This window comes from Haemorhous mexicanus, chromosome 2 (assembly GCF_027477595.1).
Source record: "Haemorhous mexicanus isolate bHaeMex1 chromosome 2, bHaeMex1.pri, whole genome shotgun sequence".
In the NCBI taxonomy this organism is placed as follows: Eukaryota; Metazoa; Chordata; class Aves; order Passeriformes; family Fringillidae; genus Haemorhous; species Haemorhous mexicanus.
The window spans coordinates 72,541,213-72,566,909 of record NC_082342.1 but is presented as its reverse complement, the minus strand read 5'-3'; the positions used below and the strand labels follow the sequence as shown (position 1 = coordinate 72,566,909).

At 38.9% G+C, this 25,697-nt stretch overlaps 1 protein-coding gene across 2 annotated transcripts in view; it reads right to left on the bottom strand.

Annotated features, from left to right (window-relative positions):
• Positions 1 to 249: 249 nt before the first annotated feature.
• SLAIN1 (SLAIN motif family member 1) overlaps positions 250 to 25,697 on the bottom strand; it is a 50,036-nt gene continuing 24,588 nt past the window's right edge. The window contains exons 3-8 of one of the 2 annotated variants that reach the window (XM_059839192.1): positions 22,044 to 22,193; positions 20,012 to 20,161; positions 17,615 to 17,953; positions 7,920 to 8,084; positions 5,674 to 5,965; positions 251 to 1,710 (exon numbers count right to left, since the gene is read on the bottom strand). In XM_059839192.1, coding sequence (XP_059695175.1) covers positions 1,635 to 1,710; positions 5,674 to 5,965; positions 7,920 to 8,084; positions 17,615 to 17,953; positions 20,012 to 20,161; positions 22,044 to 22,193 — 1,172 coding nt within the window. In that variant the 3' untranslated portion in view covers positions 251 to 1,634. Of the gene's footprint in view, positions 1,711 to 5,673; positions 5,966 to 7,919; positions 8,085 to 17,614; positions 17,954 to 20,011; positions 20,162 to 22,043; positions 22,194 to 25,697 lie in introns of both variants that reach the window. The other variant, XM_059839193.1, reaches the window with a different exon arrangement.

Here is a 25,697-nt window from a genome sequence, read left to right as displayed (position 1 = left end):
ACCTGTGTCAGGTTAATTTCTTTTTTGATCATTCTTGATATCTTCTTCAACAGTTCTGTTCTTTTGGAAAAGAAAAAAAAAAAAAGGATTTTAACTGTATTAAAAGAAATTCAGTGTGAAAAATTAACCTTTTATTTCTATTAAACAATACTATGCTGTGCAGAGATCCTACTGCACTAGCATATGTCACTTCTCACTGAAAGTTTTACTCACCACTAAGTACTTCTCCTCTGCTTTTTATTTTAGCTTGCCCTTTTCAGAAAAGCAGGTCCTCAAGCAACTGTGGAGCAAAACTGAGAGCAAATTCATAGCCACAGTGAAAGGTGCACAATCTCTGTTTCCCACTGCAAGTCATACTTGCATGCTCTAAACTGAAAAACTCTCCTAAGATCATAGTAAGATTGATTTGAAAATAATACATATTTGTCTTCTAGCCATACCATGGCTTCCTAAGGCAATTTTAAAAAAATAAATTTTTAGGTAACTCAGTTACTATTTGCAAAAATCTAGCATAATCTTTATAAAAGTTAAGTAAAAACTTATGGAGCTAAGTAGTTGTGAGTAGCTAAATTCTCACAATGTTTATACTGCACACTGAAGAAGAGCATTATTGCTGAAATAGATTCTTTATTTCCTGAAACATTCCAAAACAGCAGTATACACAGTTGTAATCAAATATTAAGTCATATGCCATTATAAGAAAGCATTGATTAGTGCAACTGGATTTGTAAAAGATCTATCAAAAAGATTTATTTGCATTAAAACTCATTTTCCATAAGCAACTGTTAATAAAACATTACAATTTTATTCTTTGTAATAAAGTACTGAAAATCAACAGTAGTTTTAGAGATCACTGTACCTTTGTAAGTGCAATGTGTTTTATGCTGCCATTTAAATACAAAACACTATGACAATAAATTAACAATTCAACAAATGGTGATAGACCAACAAAACCATGCTGACCCAGCTGGATGGCAATTTCCAGTGAATGCTACCTTTTTTTTTGTGCTTCTGCAACATAAATATACTGCTTTGTATTGCCAATTGGTAAGATTTTGTAAGATATGTTTCTAGCACTAAAAAAGTACATTACCCCAAAAATATTTTTTATGGCACAGAAAAAGTTAAATTATCTCTCTGTAGTTCAAGGTTCAGGCAAGTTTAAATGAACTTAAGTATACAAAATAAAATGTACTGAAAACACTAGAAAAAAATTCAAGCACATACTTAAGTACCCCGAAATTCAAAATAAAATGTGTGATGCCTTTACACCAAATAAATTATCTCAGAACTTCAGTATGGCAAAGCTGCCCAAAAGCAAAATCTCCTAGTTTGTTCCAAGGAAATATTCTTGTATTTTGCACATTTATAATACTTTCTTCAGCTCCAAATGCCAACACTGCCATTGTTAGTTTGATAACAATGCAGCTGTTCAGGTAACTGATTAAGTGCAATATTAAGTATTTGACAAGATGTTCATTTTTTAAAAATGACATAGAATTTTAGATGGTTACACATTAAGATCCTGGGGAAAATAATACTGTATGACCCTCCTTTTCCAAATCATTGTTACCCAGCCAGCTGGGTAATGAAATCCACATTATGTGTTCTCCACTGTCGAGGGACATCCTCCATCAATAGCAGCCATCTCTCCAGTTCCCATCCCGTATCGTGCTCAGTGATGACAGTGGCTTTGGAGGCTGAAGGAAACTGTATTAACCAAATGACAAGGGGGGAAAAAAAAGGAAAAGGAGGTCATATTTCCTGTGAAAGATCAAGGTAAAAGACATCATTTACTTCTGCAGTAACATTGGCTTTGGGGCTTGCTTAGAGACAATCCTTCTGGTGCATTTCTGGCTACATATTAATGCACATACAAAGATCTATGGTGAAATTAAGGCTACTTCCAATCAGAAGAGCATGAAAAATTTGTAAAAAGGAATTGAGTGAATAACTGTAGTCATGAATGAGATGCCTCTAAATGGCTAGATTTGGGGTTTCAGTGCTAAAGATAGTAAAAACATGTTTTTGTCACTATGGGCAGCAGAGAGCTAATGGGAAACACTTTCCAAAAATCTATTATGCTCAGCATGCTCATGAAAAACCAGCAGTTTATAAAAATACCGTGCAAGCAGCAAAGAATTTTATCAGCTGGAAAACTCCACCAATTTCTGCTCCAGACCCTCATTTATCTGTCACAAGACATGTGATGATGTGTTTCCAGAGCCACCAGTTCCAGCACTGCAACTCCTGATGGGAACTCATCATCCCCTAGGTCACCACCCTCACACCTGGGCTGCATCTCTTACTCATCAAGGAGGACTTCCAAAACACTTCCTGACCATCTTCCAAACCCTCCAGGTACTACTGAGGCAACTATTTAAAGTAAAACTAAAAAAAGGAAAAACAACCACCTGACTTGATCTAACTACTGGTAACACAGCAGGCTCTGTACCTAATTTGCCACAGCCATAATTATATCACATCCTAATTTACTGAAAAAAATGTGTTCTATTTCATATAAAAGCAGACCTCAAGCCTATTTTTCACACTACTCTACTTTTGTTATAAGTTACTGATGCCTCCTCTACCTTCCAAACACTTTTTGCAGTACAAAGGCAGGGAATATCTTGAAAAGCAGACAGTCAGTAGTCAGTCAACAGAGCAGCTTCAACTCTCTGCTACAACTGTTTTTCTAGTAGCAAAAGCACTGCATCTAAGTAAAAACACTTGGTTAGATTCAGCCAAGCTGCTTTTGTGCAGTTCCACTTTGGTGCAGCATCATTTATCTTTGATGTAAATCCAGTTACTTGAGACTAAGAACATAATCTGCCTCTGCTGTTTTCTGCAACTGCTGCTTTCGTTTCCAGAGAAAAAAGAAAGTATGTTTAATAATCTTCAAAAAAAAATCCCAAACCAAAGAGGGGAAAAAAAAAAAAGAATAATTAGCGCTAACTTAATAATTGTAAGAATACTGCTATGTATCTAGAGGTGAATCTCTGCTACAGGGCATTGAAATCTATTTCAAACAAGCACAAGCTGTGAGTATGACATCATGTTGTTGGAGACAACAGTTTTGGAGGGGCCATAGTGCATTTCTACTTTTCCATCACCAGCTGGATAGCAGCAACTGGCCCCAGTACAAGGCAGCATGAATAAGCAAGCCCTGGCTTTGCAGGTATGCTTACATTCCTGCCACACTTGTGCCTGGTACCTGGCATGATCCAGACCCTGAGCTGCTGACTTGACGTTCTGGCTTTAGCAGGAACCTGTCTCATCACTGTGGCCTTGTCTGGAAACTGGGAGTGTTGGCTGACCATGCTCATTATCAGTGCTGCTGTAGGCTGGGTACTGCAGGGCAGCCCAGCTGTCCCACTCAGCTCCCTGCTCACCCTGCCCTAAGGGCAGCTGCCCCCACCACCCTTCACACTGCATAAGGTTAAAACACAGAGAACTGGAAGGTGGGGTCTGCAAGAAGCCCCACAACTGGAGTTGGAAACAGATGAAGGTTGTGTGGATCCACTCAACAAGAGAAAATAAAAAAGGTGCTGTCTGAATTCTAAGGCTAAGAAGAGATGGATTACACTATTACAATTTCTTTACACTGCTTGAATCGCTGATGGTAAGGAGAAAAACCAGTCAATATTTAGTTATTTATCTCGGCTATTATAATTTTTTATTACAAATTATTAAAAGCACTCCCTTATTCAGTGTTTTATTCTATGCAGTAAATACTAAAGTTCCCTAATGCCACTCCAATATAATGTGTCTAAGAACCCATTTTAAGTATCTAAAATACCAGTAACTTGGCTACTTAACAGTCTGGCCAAAGGTAGGAAGACAGATTTGCTCTGATTGTGCACTTCTCCCTAAACATCTGATTTATTAAAAAAAACAAAAGACCTGTTCTATTTTTAATCAAGTCATGACTACAAACACTATTTAAGCTTGAAAGAAGACTCTTAAAGTGATAATCAGAAATGCCATTAATTAGAAAATACCACAGTGAAAAAACGGACAACTGAATTCCTTCCAAGGAAAGTCTGTACAAATTGAAACCACTTGTGTTTTTCCAAATGAATCTATAAAACTGAACGAGAGTGTTGAGGAACTGCAGGCTGACATCCAGTCTACCTGTGCCTTTCAAGTCCTGTGAACTTCACACTCCCCCAGTGCAAAGGCCATCCATCTTCAACCATCACTGATTTGGCTCTATGGCAACACAGGATGCTGCTAAGGCACAACTGAAGGAAAGGAGACAGGAGCCCACACTTCCTGGACTATAAAGAGCTTTGTAACTGATTTGAATCAGCTTCTAATAAAAACAGTGTTGAGAGTACAGTGTCTCAGTCTCCCACTGAAACCTCTTAATTTTGTTTTTCTTTAATATTGTCTGTTGTATGAGAAGTTACAAAATAGCAAGGGACTGGTCTTCATGACCCAGAAAGGCTTCCTCGCATGTTGCTATGAAAGATTTAAGAGCTCTGCAGAAGAACATGAAGTAGAGGAAAGGAAAAAGAAAAAAGGAAAGAAAACCCTCAGCTATAAAGAAGTCTAACTGAGAGAGCTTCCTGCTGAGAGCAAAGAAGGTTATAATAGAAATCTCATGGTAGAGTCTTCATCAAAGAAGAAACCTGACGGCTCTTTATCAAAGTTTCACCACAGTTGGTCAAAATCTGTTGTTAGTCACATCAGTGTAATCGCCAAGTAACTCAACCAAAGAGAGAATATGAACAATTGAACTTATTCTGGATCTAGCCCGTATGTAGTGAAAAGCACAAAAATGCTGAGAGCTAAACAGTGATAGTTCATCCAACAGAAAATGAAGTGGTCACACAGCAGGCAAGGGGAGACAAGAGGAGGGATGTGTGCAAGGCAAAGAAATAGCTGGAGGAGTTAGCACAAGTTGAGAGTTTTTCCTTGAGAAGACTTAATTCCTATTAATTACAGAACATGCAGCTAAGCGTTTAAGTCCCAGCTATGATAAGGTGATTAAAACACATCTTTCATCCATCAAGACTATGTTATTACTTGAGCTAAAAATAATTCATTTGAAGATTAATTTCTCTCTTTTTTTTTTTTTGCATGCAAAAATTTGCATTTGCTTAACAGTACAGTTTATTGCAGCTACGTGATATCCCTGGACTCCCTGTGTGCTTATTGTCTCCCAGCTGGAATTGAAAAGACGCTGGTTCAACCCATGACTGTACTATCCAGGGTATTTCCTTCTTCACAATGCTGTAATGGTACAACCTGCATTTTTACAGACTACTGCCATTTACAACAACAGGGATGCACCTCTTTCTTTGTGAGCCCTCTAAGATTAGCTCATGCCGTGACACTGAAATAGCAGTAGGCACAAGTCAGGGAGAAGGTAAGCCACATAAGTTAATGATATGAGGTTTGTGTTTGCTTGGATTTCTTACTGACAGGTGGCAATCCATTCCTATTCAAATGTGATTACACACTATCTATTATCAGAGTTTACAGGGGCTACCAGCATGAATTGGCCATCACTATTTCTGGCAAGCAATCTTCACCCATTCAGTGACTCAGCACTGGGAGACAGAAGCTTATGTTTTATAGTTCCATATTCAGAAGGTAAAAAAATTCCACAATTTAAGCCTAAGCCTAAGCCATCCACACAGAGACTGAGGCCTGTTTAACTCTCACCTTCGAACTGGCTGTGCAATTTTACTTCTGGGAATGCCACTCCCATTGACGGCCAGCGATGGTCTTGGAAGAGCACTGCGCCCTACGATGCCTTGACCAGCAGTCTTGTTTGGCATTGGGATCCCAGTGTTGGAGTACAGCTGTGAGTTGCTGGACACTGGAATACTGCTACTGTTACTACTCCCTTGTACAGTTGGGCTTACATAGGCAGTAGCTTTGAGAGGCTGTCTGACAGACACTGGAAAATGTCCCACACTGTGAACTCGGTGTTGAAGCTGTCCCGGTGACGGAACTGTGAAGAGTGGTAGAAAACAAAGCAACAAGGTCAGCATGCAACAAATTAGACCAGGTAGTAATGCTCATTTCTAGATAGATCTGAACCATTATACAATTTACTTGCTGCTTACAAACTGCTGAAAAACCTCTTGAATCCAATACTGTATTTTAGTTCAGTACCACTGCACTGAACTAAAATATCATGTTCCACTCCTATCCTGAAAAAAAATCCCATATTCATATGGGAGTTCATATTCATCCTTCTTTCTCCCCTCAAAGAGATTAAATTAGCCATTATAAGCACACTAAATCCACCTACACACTTAAGGTTCAAGAGGAGAAACTGCTGAAGGTATACATTAGTCACTGTTAGGTGATTTTGATTTCTGTGAGATGGCATGCAACAACCACATCTTGTTCAAGCAACATTGCATTAAAGCATTATGAAGCATTACAGAAGTTTAAGCTTTATGCAGAAAAACAATAAAAAGGCTATAAAAGGTCTTGGATGTAACAGCATATTCCACAGCTGATGTTATGTAAACCATCATTTTAAATCAAGACTATGAGCTCCAGAAGCTTCATATATAGATTTTTCTACCCAATCCTGCCCTCTGGTGTATATTTGGCAGGCATCACTTTCTGAGTCCACTGTCAACAGCCTGAAGCATATAAATTAAGACACTCTAAATTTAGAGCAATCCTTTTTCAAGTCTTTGAAAAAAGGACATCTTTAAACCATTTAAAGACACAGGAAAAATTGCAGGGGAGTGATTCAATTAAACTATACAGCCAATATATTGTTATGGAACTGTTATCACAACATAGCTCCTAAAATACCCCAGCACCGCCACTTACTAACAACTTATTTTTTAAAAAAAAAATTTCAAAAGATGGCATTTTATACACACACATATGTAAGAGCATGAACACACAAATAAATATGTATTTCTAAAATAATAAACAAAATTAAACTCTCAGTGCACAACCATGAAAATCCACCTGGGAACCTGAACTATTTCCATTCTCATATTCAAGCAGGAAAAAATACAACAAAATAACCCATCAGTCAACAATATTTTCCAGAAAATAAGCAATTTAATTGTTTTGAAGACATTTGTAACTTGTGCTCAAATTTAAAAGAAAACACCAACAGGAAAAGATTTTGCCAACCTCTCCCTCCAAAAATCTCTCGAAATGGAGAACATAAGTTAAACCCCTTCTTCCCAAATTATTTATTTTTTCCTCTTTTTCCACAAGCTTCTGCCTGTATTCAGTGAAATCCACTTCTCCCATTTCTACTCAAGAATCTCAACCACTGTGCTAGAAAAGATGGGTCTGGATCTTGATCTATATCTTGATCACATTCTACATTAATAATTAATCTACTAGATCAATATTCCCTTCACCCCCCCATGAAGAAGTTACCTAAATGAAACCAATTACAGAGAAATTTTAATTCCCCCACTCAACATGTATATTATACTTGAGAATATAGCCCTCCTTTTACTGCATTTCCTCAGAAGAAAGTGGCTCAACTTCAGTAGGAGAGCGGTCATGTATTTTAAGACAGTGTACTGTACAATCAGCATTGCATAAATTACCAAGAAAACCAGTTTTCAATTGTAGTATCAAAACTAAAAATGTGAGCTTACAGGAATTAATTGCATTTTTGGTGTTTCTACAATATTACTACTTATTATTACTACCATAATTATTATTTCTGTTTTAATGCTGGCACTAGATAAATGGGCAAAGAAAAAAGAAGTGAAGAAACTTCCAGTAACAACACTGGCAGAATTTGCTTTCCAAAACAGAAACTTTGAAAATTCTGAGGATTATTAAAATCTGGTGCAGAAGAACAGTTTGCTTTTAATTTTTCATTGAACAAAAGATCAGTGACCAGGACGTGTGTTCCACCACTTTCTCCATCCATCTCTTGTGCTCAGCCAAAGAACACAGGTACTTACTACACGACTGCATCCTTGAAATCCCATTACTGGCTCCATGTAAATTGGAGTCAAAGCTCTGACTATTCCTCACAGTGACAGGAGAACCAGCAAAGCCAGCAGTGCTGCTGATGGTGGGGGTGCTTGGCATCCGAGCGAGGTTAGGCATGCTCCTGCGGAGTTTGTCTGCAGCAAAAGAAGACAACATCCATACTCAGGTCAGAACTTCCAACAAACACAAGCAGCCTCAGTGTCAGTCCTGCAGAAAATCAGGAAATCAGAATTATAACAAACGTTTTCAACAAAAAGAGAGGTTTTGCTCTACTAGAAGACCATGAATATGTTATTGACAGCCTTCAAATTGAACCATTATGTCTATTGTAACAGAAAGATTGTTCACAAGGAATTTTGAAGACACCAGTAGGCAGTACATTTGCAGAACTGCAAGGATTTAAACAATAAATAATGATGAGTTTCACATAGATGTGTAAAGTAGGTCAGGTGAACCATGCCCTAAATGTGCCTGTTTCTTTGCAGTGAATACAAAAGCAAGTCTGCACCGGCAGTCAGACACAGCTATGTACTCTGTGGATGTCGAAAGACAGGTCAGAAATCCACCCTAAGTGACTGAAGTCTTGCTTTCAGGTGCCAGTAAGATGCTAAATAAATAACTCCATTCAGAACCTAACCATATTAGCATGTTAAGTTTCTGCAGGCAGCCACAAGCAAAAACCGTAAAGTCTTGATGCTGTTCAGTTGCTTGGAGCCCTGGGTCAATACAAGAATTTTCAAATCTGGTGTTTCTCCCTCCTGCCTCACTTGTGGTACCTGATTTGGTAGGCATTTTCAGAGTAGGTTTTTTTGTAAGGCTTTTCACAAAAAGAAAACTGCAAATGCCCCATATGTTTTTAGGGTAGGAACATCAGCTAAGGCATGTGTCTTAAGAGGTCAGAAGATGTCTTCAATCCCATTCACACTAGATTGCTTGAAGAGAGAAACTGAAACCTTCCTGACATCTCAAGGCAGCTTCCCGACCACAGCACCATGAGGCAATAATCTAAAGCAAAACTCTTCTGGTCTCTTCTGCCATCAGGGCAAAGGAAGATGACTCAGTTATAGGCAATCAGAAGGGACAGGGAGAAAGGCACAGACTGAAGGACCTGGTCTTGTGACATGACAGACTTCTGTAAAGCACTGCTGTGGGAAAACAATGGGCAATTATTCAATTGTCATTGACAACACCACTGAGGTTTGCCTCTTGGCCAGGTTCAGAAGCAGAAGTGATGTGCCCTGATGAGGTGGCTACATCCTCCCCCACAGCATGGCCAGCACAGAGGTCACCAGCTCCTGTTCCACACAGGTTCCAAAGACTAGCAGATGACAGAAAGACTTACACTTCTTACACTGCAACAGAAAGCAGGGGTGTGCTTGTCTTGTCACAGCAGCTAGGACTGCTCTCTTGCACAGAGAGCAGGGCATTTCCAGACTGATGCTTTGGTTTATGCATAGGAACAACACAGCACACTGCTTGGAACTGCTGGCACAGGTCGACCTCCTGGCTCATACAGGGCAAGTTCAGCTCACAGAAACTGCAGATTTATTTAGAAATCTCTGTTGATCAGTCCACATAAATATACAACCTATTTAGCATTTGTCTAATCCTTAAAGCTGCTAACAAGTGAAAAGTAGTAAGACGTGACAGTACAGTTCTATCTATACAAGTTATTAGAAGTCATTGACAGTAACTTCAATATATGTGATGTCTACATAACTCCAGCAACCTGTGTCACAGAAAGGCTGTATCTCCAGCAGGAAAAGGAAATGTAAGGTTTGAATCCCTGGAATCCAGAGAACAATCAAATCCTAATAAAGAACCACAGTACGGACAATCTTTCGCCAAACGAGTCAGAATTGTGCTTCAGTGACTCACTACTGACAGTGGCAGACTGAAACTATCAATGGTACAGCAATGAACACTAGCAAGGGGATCACCACTGTGGTGCAGCCAGGTAGTAAGTATTAATATCAGGGATGTAACAATGATAAAACAGTTATCAGGCTTCCAAAACTGTCCTGGGGATGCAAACAATAGCACCCATACAGCTATTCTATGTATCTATCTCTAAAATATTCAAGAATTTTGAAAACTGAAGAGGGAACTGTCACCCTATCATGCAATCCTTGGGCAAGATTGGCAAAAAAATCATTAATATGGGATGTCTGTAGTACAGTTAATTCTGGAGTCCTAGCCTACTCTTTCAAAGTCCTAAGTCCTGAAATCCTAATTCAACATTACAGAACTTGGCAAAGAAAGGTTTGAGCAGCAGGATGGCACTAGGGAAGACAGCACTTCACAAAATAGCTTTTTAAGTATCGTGTTGTATAGCAGAATTCTTTGGACTCTACATGCTCTTTCCCTCCAAGATTGCATCAGCCACCCTAAGCACTATTAGTGCCTTGAACTGTCCAGTGGATGCAGCTGCAATAGCAGAAAAATAGGTACAGAAGTAGCTTGGATTTCTTCCATATCTTGGGTGGCCATGTCTTTTGCCTCCTGTTCATTAGTCCCTTCTTGTTCCAGCAGTTTGCTCTGCTGCTGATTCATTCAGTCCTCAGGCAGCAGATTCCTGCTGCACCTGCAAATTCTCATCCATCAAGCAGCTGTGTTACTTCTCTGATGGGTCCTTGTGTCTGCTGAGATAAATGGCCCTGAAAAGCAATGAAAATAGCGGGTCAGTTTTGTGCTTGGAGAAAACCCAGAAACGTTCGCCTTGATGGCATTTTGCAGCTTTTATCTCCGTGGTGATGTATCCTCTTTCATCTCCTTCTTGAAGTTTGTTCTGTCACCCGCTTCCTCCTAAGAACAGTGGAAATAGTCTTACGAACATTTTGTTTGTAAATGAAACAATGGCTCTTGTAAGCTTAATACGTGGAAGCAGAAGGTGGGAATTATGTGATTTCAATATTATTTCAGGCCACTGAGATGTGACTAGATAGGAACTTGCTGAAAATTTATGAGAAGAAAACAAAAATATTTTTCCAATCTGCTTTCCTTTTCAGACCTTTTTGCTGTCCTAAGACTGATGAGAAAATTAATAGAGAGGAGAAGGAATAGAGATGTATTCTCGGTTGAGAATTAATTTGCTCAAACATCCTGTTTGTGATGAACAATGTAATTTGCTACAGTTTCTCCTACCTCTTCTGCATTAATCTGGTTCAGTGACAAACCTAAAAAATCATCAGCTGCTTGCAGTTGATTTTTTAGGAAGAAGTGGATGGTAACACCAGTAAGGGACTTCAAAGGACCTACACCTGTTCGAGAAATGACTGGATGTGGCACTTGGCGCCATGGTCTAGTTGGCAAGGTGGTCGTCGTCAGTCAATGACTGGAGTTGATGATCTCCAACAGCATCGGTAGTTATTACTGTGACCCACTACTGAGTCTCAACTATAACTTAGGCTGAAAAAAATATGGTGTTTAAGTAGAATGCAGCCATATAAATCATCACAGGTGTATCTTCACCTTTCCCAGCCTTCTTTGAGATAAAATATTATGACCTACAGACATTGTATTGATGAGGTGTTTGTATGTGTGAAGAAAATTCAAGCATAGGTCATGCAAGGGGAGTTAATAATCAGTTCCTGGTTCTTACCACTTTCTAAGAACAATTCATGCATATACACACATGCTTGTCATTTCATGAGCTTCCTTTAGGCAGTATATGTTGCACTTTCACACATCTGCAGTAGAACTGCCTACTGCATGTTTACACTTTTCCCCACATGTGGCATTCATGCTGAATAAGCCCATTGCCTCTAGAGCACAAGAAAACCTGGGAACTGTGAAATACAGATCCTCTACCCTCAGCTGAAAATGTACATGAAAAGGACACCCCACAGCACAGATCGTATTCACTACTACTAGAAACAGGTCAAAAAGCAGGAAAAAGTGTCCCTTCTTTGTCAAACATTCCGCAAAATGACAGTGAAGACAAGAGTTTGCTCCTCAGCCAGCTGCTTCAGTTCTGATTTTTTGCCAGGAAGTTCTTCCCCTGATGCTATTTCTTCTCTGAAGTCAGCTCAGGATCAGTGGCCCAGCTTCTTTCTGGCAGGACACCAGAACAGGCAGCACCTGCTTTCTGTCTTCTGATCCCCGCACTGCTGGTGGCTGTCCCTGTTCCACTGCTGCTTTTCTCTTTTCCCTTCCCTGACCTAATACTATCACTGGCAAAAGATTAACTCCATGTAGCACGCAAACAGACCTTGTCCTTGGAGCAAAGCTGCTCCAGAAGAGGTGCACTCTTGGTGGGCTGCCAGATGGGGACTTCTGTAGCAGTCCTTGGTCAGTATCATCTTCTATCTGCCAAAATGCCTCATCCAATGAGGTTCTCCTTGCAGTTGATTTTACAGTGTCTTCAAACACATTTATTCCTTCACAGTTATTCTCTGCAAGTGTTGTCAATGTTTTATTTGAACAAAAGGACTCCCAAACCTCACCAAAAGCACAGAAATGTAATACAATTAATCAGAATTACTGGTGTCTCAGAGAAATCTGTATCACTGTTTGAGCTACCTTAGCAGTTTCTCACACACATTTAAACCTTTCACAGAAATCCTGCAAATTCAATTCTGCCTTTATTTGTATTGTATGTACAAATTAGGTCAGGGTAAAGCCATAAGGAAAAAACCCATGCTTCTCAATTTTAAATATTATGTTCTATATTATGTAGACATTCAGAGTGTGTTCTGAAATCCTTAACAAATTTATAGACTCTATAACAACTTCTCTGGTAGACTCTATTACAACTTCACTTTGTGGGATTCATTTCTCTGCCTCATCTCTGAAGATGTGAGATGAGTATCAGCATTATATTTGTCACAGTTATAACATTTGTAACATCCCAAATACACCAGGGTCTTTTTAATGGTCTGTGGAATCACAAACTAACACAACAGAGACATCAGCATGTAAAAGCACAAATACAGATTAAAGCAAGTCCTTCAGTTAAGGGAGTGATCTCATTCTCAATAATGTCAATACCTACATTTTATTCAGAATTATAACAACATCTCATCCTGGTTTCACATGCATATGTCTCCTGCTACAGATTGTTAGAGCAAATTAAAGATTTTTCCATTAGCCTTCCATGAGCTGTCCCACTGATCACTGTCCTCAATATAATCCAAAGGCAGCAAAGTAATATTGTTTTACTCCTTTTCTGTAATAAAGTCCGCAACAACTTCCTAGAAAAAAATTTTTCCTTTCTTACTGAGCAAGAGAGGTTATGAGCAGAGAACACCTCATAAGTCTATGCTGAACCCATACCTAAACACAATGTACTGCTACTCTTCTATGTCTGCCTGGAGTTTGCTTAAAAAACCCAAACAACAAGCAGAAACCACAATTGCAGTGTTCAAAATGGGCAACTGCCAATGATGTCCATAATATTTTTAAAGTGTAGGCAAGAAACAACTAGTAATTTCTGGAAAATAAAAGCAAAGTTTTTTCAATTGAATGGTATCTGTGGTTTGTTTATGAAGGTATATGCCAAGTCAAAAACTTAAAAAGCAACATGAAAAGGAAATAGAAAATATACATTAAGATTAACCAGACTGAATGCATTACTACTCCACGAACCATGTATTTTTCATCCACCTCTCCTTACTATATTATAAGAAACTCCTTCTTTACCTGGAATAATTTGTCCAAAAAAAAAGTCTCCAATTTTTATGTATTATAAAAATGGACACTTTAAAATGTGCGTAAAATACCTGGTGCCAGGACAAAAGGTTGTGAGCAAGCTGATCTCAAGAGATGGAAAGTGGGCCTGAACATAAGAAAATCAATCCCATTTTCAGTATCTTGTCTATCTGGATTTTGATTACTCTGGATGATTTCACAGCACTATAGTTAACCATAACTTCTGAAAAGTAGTAATGTTTCAGAAAATCAGAAGTGTAAAGGGCAAAAATACTATCAGCTATTAAAAATTAATAACATTACTAAACAGAAATAAAATATAATTTTAAAAACCTGAAGTGAAAGCAGTTACGTTTGCATCAAAGTAAGAAAAATAATGCATATTTATGGACAACATAAAGCAGAAACCAGCCTGGTTTTGTGAATTTCAGTGGTATTTCTTCTATGAAAATGATTATATATAAAGTATTTTTGATATTAATAGTTGACAGTGTTTTAAGTTGCTAACCAGTAACTTCTTCAAATTAGACTAAGGGGAGAGAGACATAAGCATAAATCTTTCAACTGCAAACATATTAAAAGCTTTATTAAAGCATGAAACACACGCTAACTAGACAAAATCACTTCAGCTAATTGAAACAGATACTTAAAAGTGTTTCACATCCTGTCTCTCTCAGATTTTCTCTAAATTAATCTATTTTCTGACCCACCAACCAATTACAAAATCCTCACAAATCAGGATACCTTAAAAAGTTTGCAAATGTAATTTTTCTGATGTAACTCATCATTACAGAAAATTCAGGTGATTTAGGAAGAGGATGTAATTCAACAAGAAAAACAGATCCAGACAGATTTCACACAAAGCTTATCGATATTCTTGCCAGAACTGGCAATAAAACCTATTAGAAAGCAAAGAGAACATATACACTCTACAGACAGTGGCTGTGAAAATGCTGTTTAAAAGGTAACAACAAGTACACCTACAGCTCATGCTACAAGTGGCCCCACACACACCTCAAATGCATTGCAACATATTTCACATCTAAACATATTAATACTGGCACACACCTGCCACTTTATGCTGGTGTTTTACCAGGAGCCTTCCAGTACAGCAAGCTGTTGGGGACTGGCACTGAATGTGACTGACACAATTCAATCAGACATGAGAGGAATAAGGCAAGATAAAAAACCTGGACTTGAGAGTGGGGGTAGTATGGTATGGTGTGTTCCAGAGGTTTGTAATTTTATCTTCAAATAGATGTACAGCAATTTAAAACAGGGCAGAGTGTCAATATTACAGCAGGGGCAGCACTTTGCTACAATACATTGGCAAGAACAATGTATGAGCTCACTAAAGGATAGCTTCAGACACAGCTGGAAAACCTCTGAGAGACTCTTCTCACCCCCAGAAAAGGCAGAAGATCACCAGAAACTGCAAACCATTTATCTGCTACCTAAAGTGCAACCATGTGAATGGAGAACAAGCAGACCTTTGGCTCCAGTTAGAGACCAGACACCTGATGCACAAGTCAGTGCCTTTGTGAAGGTACCTCATGGCATCCCACAGATCCTGGGTTGTTTATGGAAGCTAACCAGCACTGACACAGGGTGATGGTGAAATCAGGGTGCATCAAAGTACCTCATGCAGCTCTATCCTGGCAGCTGAATTAGGCCCTTCATACACAGGTGGGCACCCATATCTCAGCACTTAAATGTAGGTGCTTCTCTTCAGGCAAACAATATTCTACTCCTAAAAGAATTATTGAAGTTTTCCAGGTTTATCACACCTTTACCACCATATTTTTCACATGCAGGTAATTAAGTACCTCCCCTAGAGGACCATGACAAAGATCACTGAAAACAAGTAGGGCAGCATCCCTCAAAGTATTTGCCTAAAGGCAAAAAATTGTAATTAAGCTAAATATGTAGACTAGGTTAGCAGAAATACTGTGCCAAAGCTAAATACTGGGGTTTTTACCCTAGTCTGAGTGTCAAAATTCAACAGTTACTTGCTGCTTGTTATTCTTTCATGAAAAGCTCTGTGAATGCCCAGATGAAGCACAGGCCAGACCCTTGATTGCACATACAAGAACAAAAGTGATCTCTTTGAGGGAAGACAAAGGAATAAAGAATTAGGAGACTGCTGGAATGGCCAAGAGCAGTACAGCATGTGGTATGGATCATGCTTTCCACATATACTGAAGGCAGAAACTAAAAGTTCAGTTTTTCCATCTTCCACATCCTTTCTTCTCAAATGCCCTCGTAAACTAAGTGTGGAACACACCATCCATCACAGAGAGCTACAAATTTTTGTTTTGCAGTCTACTTCCATTTCAATGTGCAGGAATTCTTGAGAGACAATGAAATTGTTGCCAAGATGGTAAGTGCCAATAAGCTGTTGTAATACTACACAGACACCCTCAGTACAGTGAACACCTGACTCCTTATCTCCTTGTCTGCCAAAAGAACACAGTGAAACAAAATGCTTCTCACCATCAGTATTTGCCACTCATGTGGATCAGAGTTTCGTGTGTTAGAGGTTGAAGGTGTAGAAACTGAGGAGATCATTCCCTCCCAAAGACAGTGGTACTGACTATTACAGCACTGTTTGTCAATCCTGCAAACAGGTAACTGAAGTCACGTCCCCAGCTTCTGCGTTATGCCAAACACATTATCCAACACCTCAAAGTTCTTGGGAAAAAAAGTCAAACAGGTGATAAAACTGGTGGTCTTTTACATGTATACACTTCACAGTTAAATCAGGAGTCTAATGTTTTTAGTACCTTAAAGGTTTCCATGCCTTTCCATGCAGGAAATCCAATGCTTAAGTTCCACTGACATGGAACAAAAAAAAAAAAAAAAATCATTCAAAACACATTTGGGAGCCACATAAAAACATGGCAGCAACAAATCATTCTCTTACTCCTGAACAAAAATGTCCCAAAGCCTTCCTTTCTACTCCCAACATTTCTGCAAGCCCAGCAATGCTGTCCCACTTTTGTACCTCCCTGACAAGAGAAGTAACATTAAAATTATTATGGCATAAATGCTGTACCAACAGACACCCACGCTGCTCTACCCTCTGTTAACATCACTTCTCCTGCCACTTGACAATTATACTTCCATGCCAGGGCTTACTTTGAATAGAAGTGGTTTGGGCACCAACCTGTCACGTCCTGTTTGTCAGAAAAGCAACATGCATACCTGTAGCACCATAAATAGCAACTATATGTTGTTTTGAACAACACATTTATTTTCTTGCCCAAGGGTGAGCTGTAACCTTCAATGCTACAAACAAGACCCTGGCTGGAAATGGATTGTTTAGAATTAACTTGGGGGAAAGACTGAAGGTATAGGAAATTAAAATGCAGCAGAAAGAAGAAAAATTGTGATCATAATAAGGAAAGAAAAGAAATTAACAGCAAAAATTGAGGGAAACTTAAATCATGAGTAAGCACGGAGATATGATCTTCCAAATTCTGGAATGCATCTCAAATGCAGTGCAAAAAAGCAGCAATATCTCAGGATAGTTTGGGAGTGACGTTATCATGATTCTTTAACAATCAGTCCTATCAGACCTAGAATAGAAGCAAAGCACCATAAGCACTCACCACAGCACAGCTGCACTAACAGCAAACTCAGGAAAAAGAAGGGAAATAAAAATCTGAAAACTCAGATCTGTATTTTACTGCATCCACAATGGACATGTGTACATCAAGCTTGAAAGCCCCAGGGGTTCTTCTAGCCAACTATCAGCCTGCTAAAACATGCTCTTCTTTACCTTCTGTTTCTTTCTTCACTTGTGGCCATCTTTGCTGCATTTTAAAACAGACTAAAGCAACAACTTTCATGACCAGGTCACAGATTACATTCTGCAGAAAACTGCTTAGCAAAAACATCCCTTAATCATACGCAGGCTGAAATTATTTGTCACAACTTATGTACAATTCATCTTTAAAATGGCACTGGCACTTGGCAGAGAAAAGACCACTTCTCAGAAAAGCATGCAACCCACCTCCATTAATCCTATTTGGTTGCTGCTCTGGAGTTTGGGCTTGAGGAGAGTAGAAGGGCTGCTGATAGGTATTTGTAGGGAATTGTGGGGAAGTAGGGCTCCTCCTGCAGTCCCGGATACTGGAGAAAGTCTGTGAGTGAGGAATCCCTCTCTGGAAGGGGGAGCAGCGAGTCAGACGCGGCTGTGGAGGTGGGAGGTGGTCAAACTCTTCCTCATCCTCAAGACTATAGCGGTCATATTCCTGGTCACTGCATGTCCCTTTTTTTCCCGCATGCAGAGAAACACTGGAAGTGTGCCTTGACACAGATGCTGAAGTTGAAGCATAATCTTGCCTAAGGCCTGTAAATTCCAAGAGGAGGATGATTCAGCTTCTGCTAAGTGATTAATTTTAAATATGCACTCCAATCTTGAAAACTACACAGGTAAGTAGAAGGAATTTTACATCAAGAATTGAATTTAAAATGTAATCAGGCTGAGAATCTGATCAGGATTCATCTGATCCACCTTTCAGACATCTAAGCCTGAATTCTCTCCTTCAAAATATTTTTTTTAATAAAATACTAAAAAAGAATACAGTAGTCTCCAAAAGATGTCTTAGATGCCTTTCTTAACAGGAACCACTCTCCATAGGCACATGTTTCTCTGCCAGTAAGGACTACTTGAGTACTAAGTTTTTAACTTCTCAATACTCTTAATTAGAGGAATTACACACATGTTAGTTTTCCAAGCTATTGCTATTGAACTTTTGAATTCATGCAACAAAAATGTTTACAATGACCTTTCTTAAACCTACAACCCATCTAAATCTTCTGGCTCTCCAACCTCCCTGAACAAGAATTAGCTCCTGATAGCATCCAGTCTCATGGTCAAGGCTTAACAGTAACACAACTGTATTTTACACAGGTACACAATCCTACCACCCTCTTCTCAGAATGCCAGGTTTTGAAAACCATCTTACAATAAGCACTACCCTGTAAGAGCCTGTTTGCTCCAGGTCAAGTGAGAGGGAAACATTCAATCCCTTGCACATCCCTCCTTTCTCCAGATGCACAGCAACCAAGGAAAAAACACTACACTTCCAGGATCCAAGTAACTCTGAAGTAGCAGCAGATAACAACCTTCCAAGATCTTCAAGAAGCCCTAATTTTTAACAGATGTCTTTGCTTCATAATGGAAACTTCTTAATATGCTTCCTCTCCCTCTCCTCAAGTGGGAGTTTCTATTTGTGGCTGTGAAGAGAGCGTGCCTGTGTGCACGTATAGAACTGCCACTACTTTCCACGGGATTAAGTGGTCAACAACTGTCACGTGCTCAAACACTCTCCACCAGCTGCTACTACAAGGATGACATACAATAAACTGCACATGACACAGATTTGAAGAGAAACCAGCATTTTTCTTTCCAGTCTGCCAATGCCCTGATTCCTTAAAGAGCTAAGTACCTGAAGTATTTTTTTAACCTTACTCTGAAGGAGATGAGCACAGCTATCATTTAAATAATTCAATCCTTTGTATGCTGGACAGTCATAATTTTTTTCTTTTTAAAATGAGAACACTTGTTAATTTCTCAGCTGAACATGATGCCACCAGATACTCGGCAAGCTCTCCTGGCGGCAGGTGATCACTCTGTCTGCCCAGTCTGGCGGCTTCGGCCCGATCACAGCTCTAATATTTTCTGCTCATTTTATTATTTTTGTTTTATATAAACACTTATTACTTGGCATTTTCATTCAGGCCCCGTCTGTGAATTTCTCTTGCTTTTAATCACATCACTTCCTCCTTGATATCTCACTTGGCACTAACAGGATACAGGAGAAATACTCCACTTATTGCCTCAGTAACCTCTAAGTCAAATGCCCTTTATTTATTAATAAAGACATTTTACAAAAATTACTATTAAGCCAAACTATAATCTATGGCAAAGAAGACTCTAGGCTCAGATTTGTGCATAATTACTAGTTTTAAACCAAGATACTGAATTTAAAAGCCCCAATTCTGTATTTAAGTGGGACTTCATTTCAAAACTCGTCTGAAAATATAAGAAAATTGAAGTGGAGGCAAAGAAAACCAAGAGAGCTGCTTATTTTTACTTTTCCCATTAAATGCATGCATGAGAAAAATGCTTTAGGATCCTCTCTCTCCAGAAATAAAATTATTTCAATTAATATTCAGAAAAACATAAACATCAAATTTTGAAAGATCCAGTACCAGTTCAGATTAACATGAACCCAACAACATGCACACCTTCTCCACGCAGGTAAAGAGTACTTCCATCTGCCACTCAAGAGGCAATACCACTTTAAAAATATTTACTTCATTGAGACCAGACTGGAGCAGTTTTAACTGTTATGGAAAGTCTTCCTCAGACAGTTATGAAAACCAAAAAAGTGCCACCTACTCTCCTCCTGTAGACGAGCCATGATCTGAACATCAGTGAGGTCCTGCAGCTTGTATCCCATGGAGATGGAATCATCTTCCAGCTCCGACGTGCTCAGTTCACTGTCTATCGATGACTGTGGACTCAAAGGGGAACTCCTAGAAATGTACCCTAAGTAAGAAAGCATACACACTTTAGGCTACAAACATCTCTGGCCACCTTCATTCAGAATCATCTGCTCTTTACATTATAGTAGCTTAAAACATTTTCTGAATAGCACATAAAAACTTTCAGAAGTGTAGTGCAATTCACTAACAATTAGCAAAGAGCTTTGATATTCATGAGAAGTAGTAAGTGTAGGAATGGATCATGAATTCCTTGGCTTGTTCCCAAAATAGCATTGCATAGCCCAGACAATGAATAATTTACCCAATACTGTTCTGATACAGCTCAGATTAGTGTAGTCTAACCAACATCTGCATTTGCCTCTCTCTTATGGGACTGTGGTTCTCCCCACTCTGTTTTGAAAAACAAGCGGATATCTGTCACTGACTTCTGCTCAGTACTCAAATGCTGCATCAGAGCCATTTAGCTAAATTTTACTATTCTTTTTTTAAACTATATATAATTATCATATAACCCAATCTCAGTAACAATTAAGGTTGAACATTATGCAACAGAGAAAGCATTACTTTCTTCACAGAGCTACCTTTTGGAAAGGCTCTGGATTCTACTTTTCCCCTGAGGTGATAGTAAAATACCAACTAATCTGCAATTAGTTGCATCAGCTAGTTGTTGTCCAACTTTAAAGAAAAATCCCATCAATTAAAACAGCAAATAATTTTCTAATGTTCTCTGGACCACCAGAGACCCACAGCCTGCAGGGCAAGAACTGCTGCGACTACAGCTCACCAGCGGTGCTTGTATCACAGGTGTGTTGGCATCCTCCAGCACTGCTGAAAGCAGCCACCTATAATCCATCCTAAATTCAGCCATTTTCTAGTAATATCTCCATAAGAAAAGGACAGGCAGGGGATTACTTTGCTTTGGAAGGATTGTATGGAGTAAATGTGTTTGCTTTCTTACACGTCCAAGTTACAGCAGTCCCTGAGGTTCTGCAGAGGTAGTAACAGCTGTGCTCTTTTGGAGCAGCAGAGGGAAGCTGGACAAGGTACCTGAGGGTATCTTAAATAGCATGAGTTCATTTAGGAACTAGGCTTCATCCCATTGAATAGGGAAGACATTTCACTCACATGCAGACAGCTACAGCAGGCACTCTGTTTCTCACTCACAGTGCCCATATCTCTTAAAATAGGGATTTCTGCTGTGATTTCAAGCATTGTAAGGAACACTGCACAGATGGGTGTGACACTGATCATCAGCCCATCCTCAGCCCATGCCTGCTCCTACCAGCAATAAAATGTTAATGCCTCTTGCCCAGAAGATTGTTTTCTCCACTGCCACTGCAGTTTAAGGGAAGTCACAGATACAAAGTGACTCCCAATATCTGTAGTGAAGAAGAAAAATGCAAATCCTTGCAATTTACAGACCACAGAAAGTTTTCTATTTTCTTAGAACTTGTGTGTTCCCTGAAAAATAGTGGAAAACATAAAATAAATCTTGAACATTAGCAACAATACCAGCTTGAAACAGGCATGATTCTGCCAGCTCTTCTTACTGTAAACTCTCACTGCCAATTTCATTACACAGCTGTACATATGTTTCTGTGGACACAAGGAAGGGGCACCATGGGGCAGAAATGAGCAACAAAGCTGGGGACTGTTTAAGCTGACACAGTCACAACTGTACTACTGGGTAAATCATTAGTGGTATTTACTAGCATCACTCTCCCACAACATGCTGCATAACACTTGGAGTTAAGAGCCAAATTTCAGGGCATTTAAAAAAAAAAGGCCCAAACCTACAATTTCCCTCTGAGATATGAGTTCATATACAACCATCCAAAAAGAGTACTGCTGTTAAATGCTAGCAGGATTAGATAAAACCAAGCACTTTTGTAAGCACCGTAAATCCATAAAAAGATAAGCATTACCTGTCCGTTCAGGTGTTAGTATTGCTTTACTGGAAGTTTTAGAGAAGCTGGGACTATTACAGCCATTGGTATATGGGGTGAGTCTTGCAACAGGACTATAGGGAAAAGCCAAGGAGACAGGTGTAGAGAAGAGGTTCCGCCACCGGCTAGCTGTTATGGATGCGAGGGAGGAGGGGGAGAAAACAAGATTTACAGTTATTAATAGAACAGTACTGTCAGAGAGAAAAATCATCTCATCTTAATCTTTTCATCATACATTTTCTACTTATTACAAGAGGAAAAAAATGGTGAAAATTCAGCAGCGAATCAGAGGATCAGCACAGTCTTCTGCATGTAAAAGTGAGCTCTAAAAGGTTTTTTAGCAAATATATCTGTTGACTATATTTTGCATATACACTTTTTTGGTATATATTCATCACATATATCACTGGTAAAAACCGCTACAGTTAGCAGAGAAATTAAAATGAAATTTATAGCGCTCTTCAAGGAATTGTTCATGACAATTAATCATCATACAATTGAATCAGCAGCTAAATTATCAGTTATGGGAGTTCAGAGACAGAGCAGTAAAAGACGCTTAACCATCAAGTGCTAAAAACAAATGTAATCCCACATCAAGCTTTTAAGCTACCATATTTTCCCTTCTCTTTTTACACCACCAAATTCCTGACTGCATAAGCACGATTTTTTTTCCACCCCTGTTTCTGGAATAACCGAACAAGGCACCCCTTTTTCTATACATTGCTTACAAAAAGCTTGCAAGGCATCTGGTCTTCTAAGCAATATCACAAGCAGTCAGAGTCGGCAAAAATAAAGCTAAAGGCTTATTTAATTTACATTTACATTTATTTAATTTATATTTTCTTACCCACCCAGTAAAAGTACTAATACAGCTGTCCTTTGTTTGCCTATTTTACCTACCTTGAAAAAATAATATAAACAACACTCACATGCTCTTCCAAAAATAAATAAATATTAGTAATAAAATTGTTTTAAGAAAAAGGAAAATTTAAAAATATATAAATTTCAGATAACTCATACAAATACAAGGAAAGATGAAAAACATATGATGGGATTGCTTTTTTTTTAATAGAATCTATTTTCTACTCATAGATGTTATGTATAGTGAGACAAGAGGGGGAGTCATGAAAATACTTAAACCTAGCTTTGAAATCAATGGCATAACCTCAATGTTCAGCAGGTGTTCTTTGCAGTGTCACATGCCACAAACCGATTTTCAAACCCAGAAGGGTCCAAAAGCCCCCAAAAGCCATTCTGCAACGCAAGGCTACTAAACACCAGAATCTGCTGTGTATTTGGACTTGTTCATCGGGTCATTTTACATGCTAACAGCCATTCCAATAATACTCAAGTTTTCTGTTTTCAAACCTCCCTACCACCAAAATTATTTAGCAGGACATACAAACTTTATTCCTCCTTTTTGCTAACATCAACTTCAAGTAGCCATGGGAAGAATGTCTTGGTGGGCTGTCAGTCACTTTCTCACAACTTTTGGAGTAATCAGTTTGTTACCAATCCAAACAGTGCCATTTCTCCTCCTATTCATTTTGCTTTGACCTAGTTAAAAGTATCCTGGGTTTTATGGAGTAAAAGCCTCTTCAACTTTTCCCACAAATGCCACTAAGCTCGGAATGAAGACAACTGCCTGGTTCCAGCACAAGCACACAGCAGTCTGCTGGGGACAGGGAGTACCTGCAGGGCTTTGGCTCTGAGGAAGGTAGCTTAGTACACATAAGTAACATATAAAAATTCAAACTGTATTCTTTGCTGCCCCCTCACTGAAGAATTATTGCAATTATCTCATTTTTGGTGATTCTAGATCCTTCAAGCTCAAAGAAACCCAAAGTTCTGAGATCTTTAAAGGCAGCATCAGCATCACTTTCAGATATCGCTCGATGCCAACCAAGGCACACAACACAGACTTCACAGCTGGACTGTTTGTCCTCAACATTCACTAACACGATTAGTTCTAAAATGAAACATGCAAGTGTCTCAGGACAAAAAGGAGAGCAAACACAGATGAACATAACTCTACAAACTAGCAATTAACATGAGTTCATGGGGATGAGATTAATTCACAAGGTGTTAATAACAGCAAATTGACCTGAGATATTCACTGAAAGAAATCCATACAGTAAGAACAGACCTCAGTATCACATCCACAGCTAATGTCTGTCATTTCCACCAGGAACCATCAGTAAGAACAAAGGATGACAGCTGCCTGAGATTTTATTTTCCTGCCTAGGACAAGCTACTGCTTTGTAGCAGCCTGATCATTTGCCAGGCCAATTAGCTGCCAGCATGTTCTCACCCCCAGATGTGGTTGGGCACACAGATAAATAAACATCATTCATTACCCTCGACAATAACCACTGTGAGCTGGCCCACTGAACACAAGGCAACAGTTATCGTGACTCCGAAAGCAAGAACCCACACCAAGAATTTAATTAGTATTTATGGCTAACCAGATTTCAAACTCCTCTTTCAAACAGCATGTGTTCTCAAGGAAAGATGGATGGATGGATGGATGGATGGATGGATGGATGGATGGATGGATGGATGGATGGATGGATGGATGGATGGATGGATGAGGCCAAGAAGTTCTATCTACACTGACCTCTATATATACTAAATTCTAGGGATACCAATGTAAAATATTCCCAATTCTACAAACTCCTCTCACTGTGCCTAAAATAAAACTTTCTAGTTTAAGCATCAGGAAATCATGGATACTTTTTTGGCATATTTGTTTAGGATCAAATATAGAAAACAGCTTTCATTAGATTTCAAATGGAAATATCAACGTACATATTGAACACTTTACCATACTAACAAAACCAGCAAAATTAGACTTTCTGAAGTCTTGTGCTAATGCCAAAACCATAAAAAGGTATGTATTAAGTGAGTGCTATAGACATGTAAGCAAATACGTAAATTCATGTAAAATTTGTAAAATCCTAAAACTGTGCAATAGATAAGTCACTTTAGAACACTTATTTCGCTCCAAACTGAACGTGAGACTGTCCTGGTTAGCATGATAAGCACCACTCTGCTATGCATGGATGAGACAATGTTGTTGAGACCTTTATATTAGGTTTAGAATCCCAGCTATTCAGGTCTGAATTTTACACTATGTGTAGCTTCTTCTTACCGCAGATGAAGTAAGATGACGGGGAACCCTTTAAAGACAAATAAGTTTCTAATCTTTGCACTTGAGTACAAACATAGATAATTCTGCTCTGAGTAACTCATACTAAAGATGCACTGAAGGAAGGAAGAGATTCAGCCATGAAAAGGAAAGCAGGGGCATCTAAAGCAACAACCAAGAGAAAGAAGCCAAAAAATCCGTTTCATTTGCTGACATCGAAGATGCTTTAAATTTCACTTCTTGAAGCGTTAAGGTGGTGAAATGAATACTGTAATAAAATAAGCATAAATTGTCCCAGTTATCTTAAGTCTACAGTTATTAGAAGTGTCCAACTTTTTGTGTATGATTTCCTTGGTTTTGATAAATTCTTAGTAACTAGACTGCTGATAATGCACTGTGTTACATAGTACCTACTCTAATATGTTAAAAAAAGGACTTTCAAACTGACCATGTAAGTGAGCAATCAAAACATTTCCTTTCAAAAA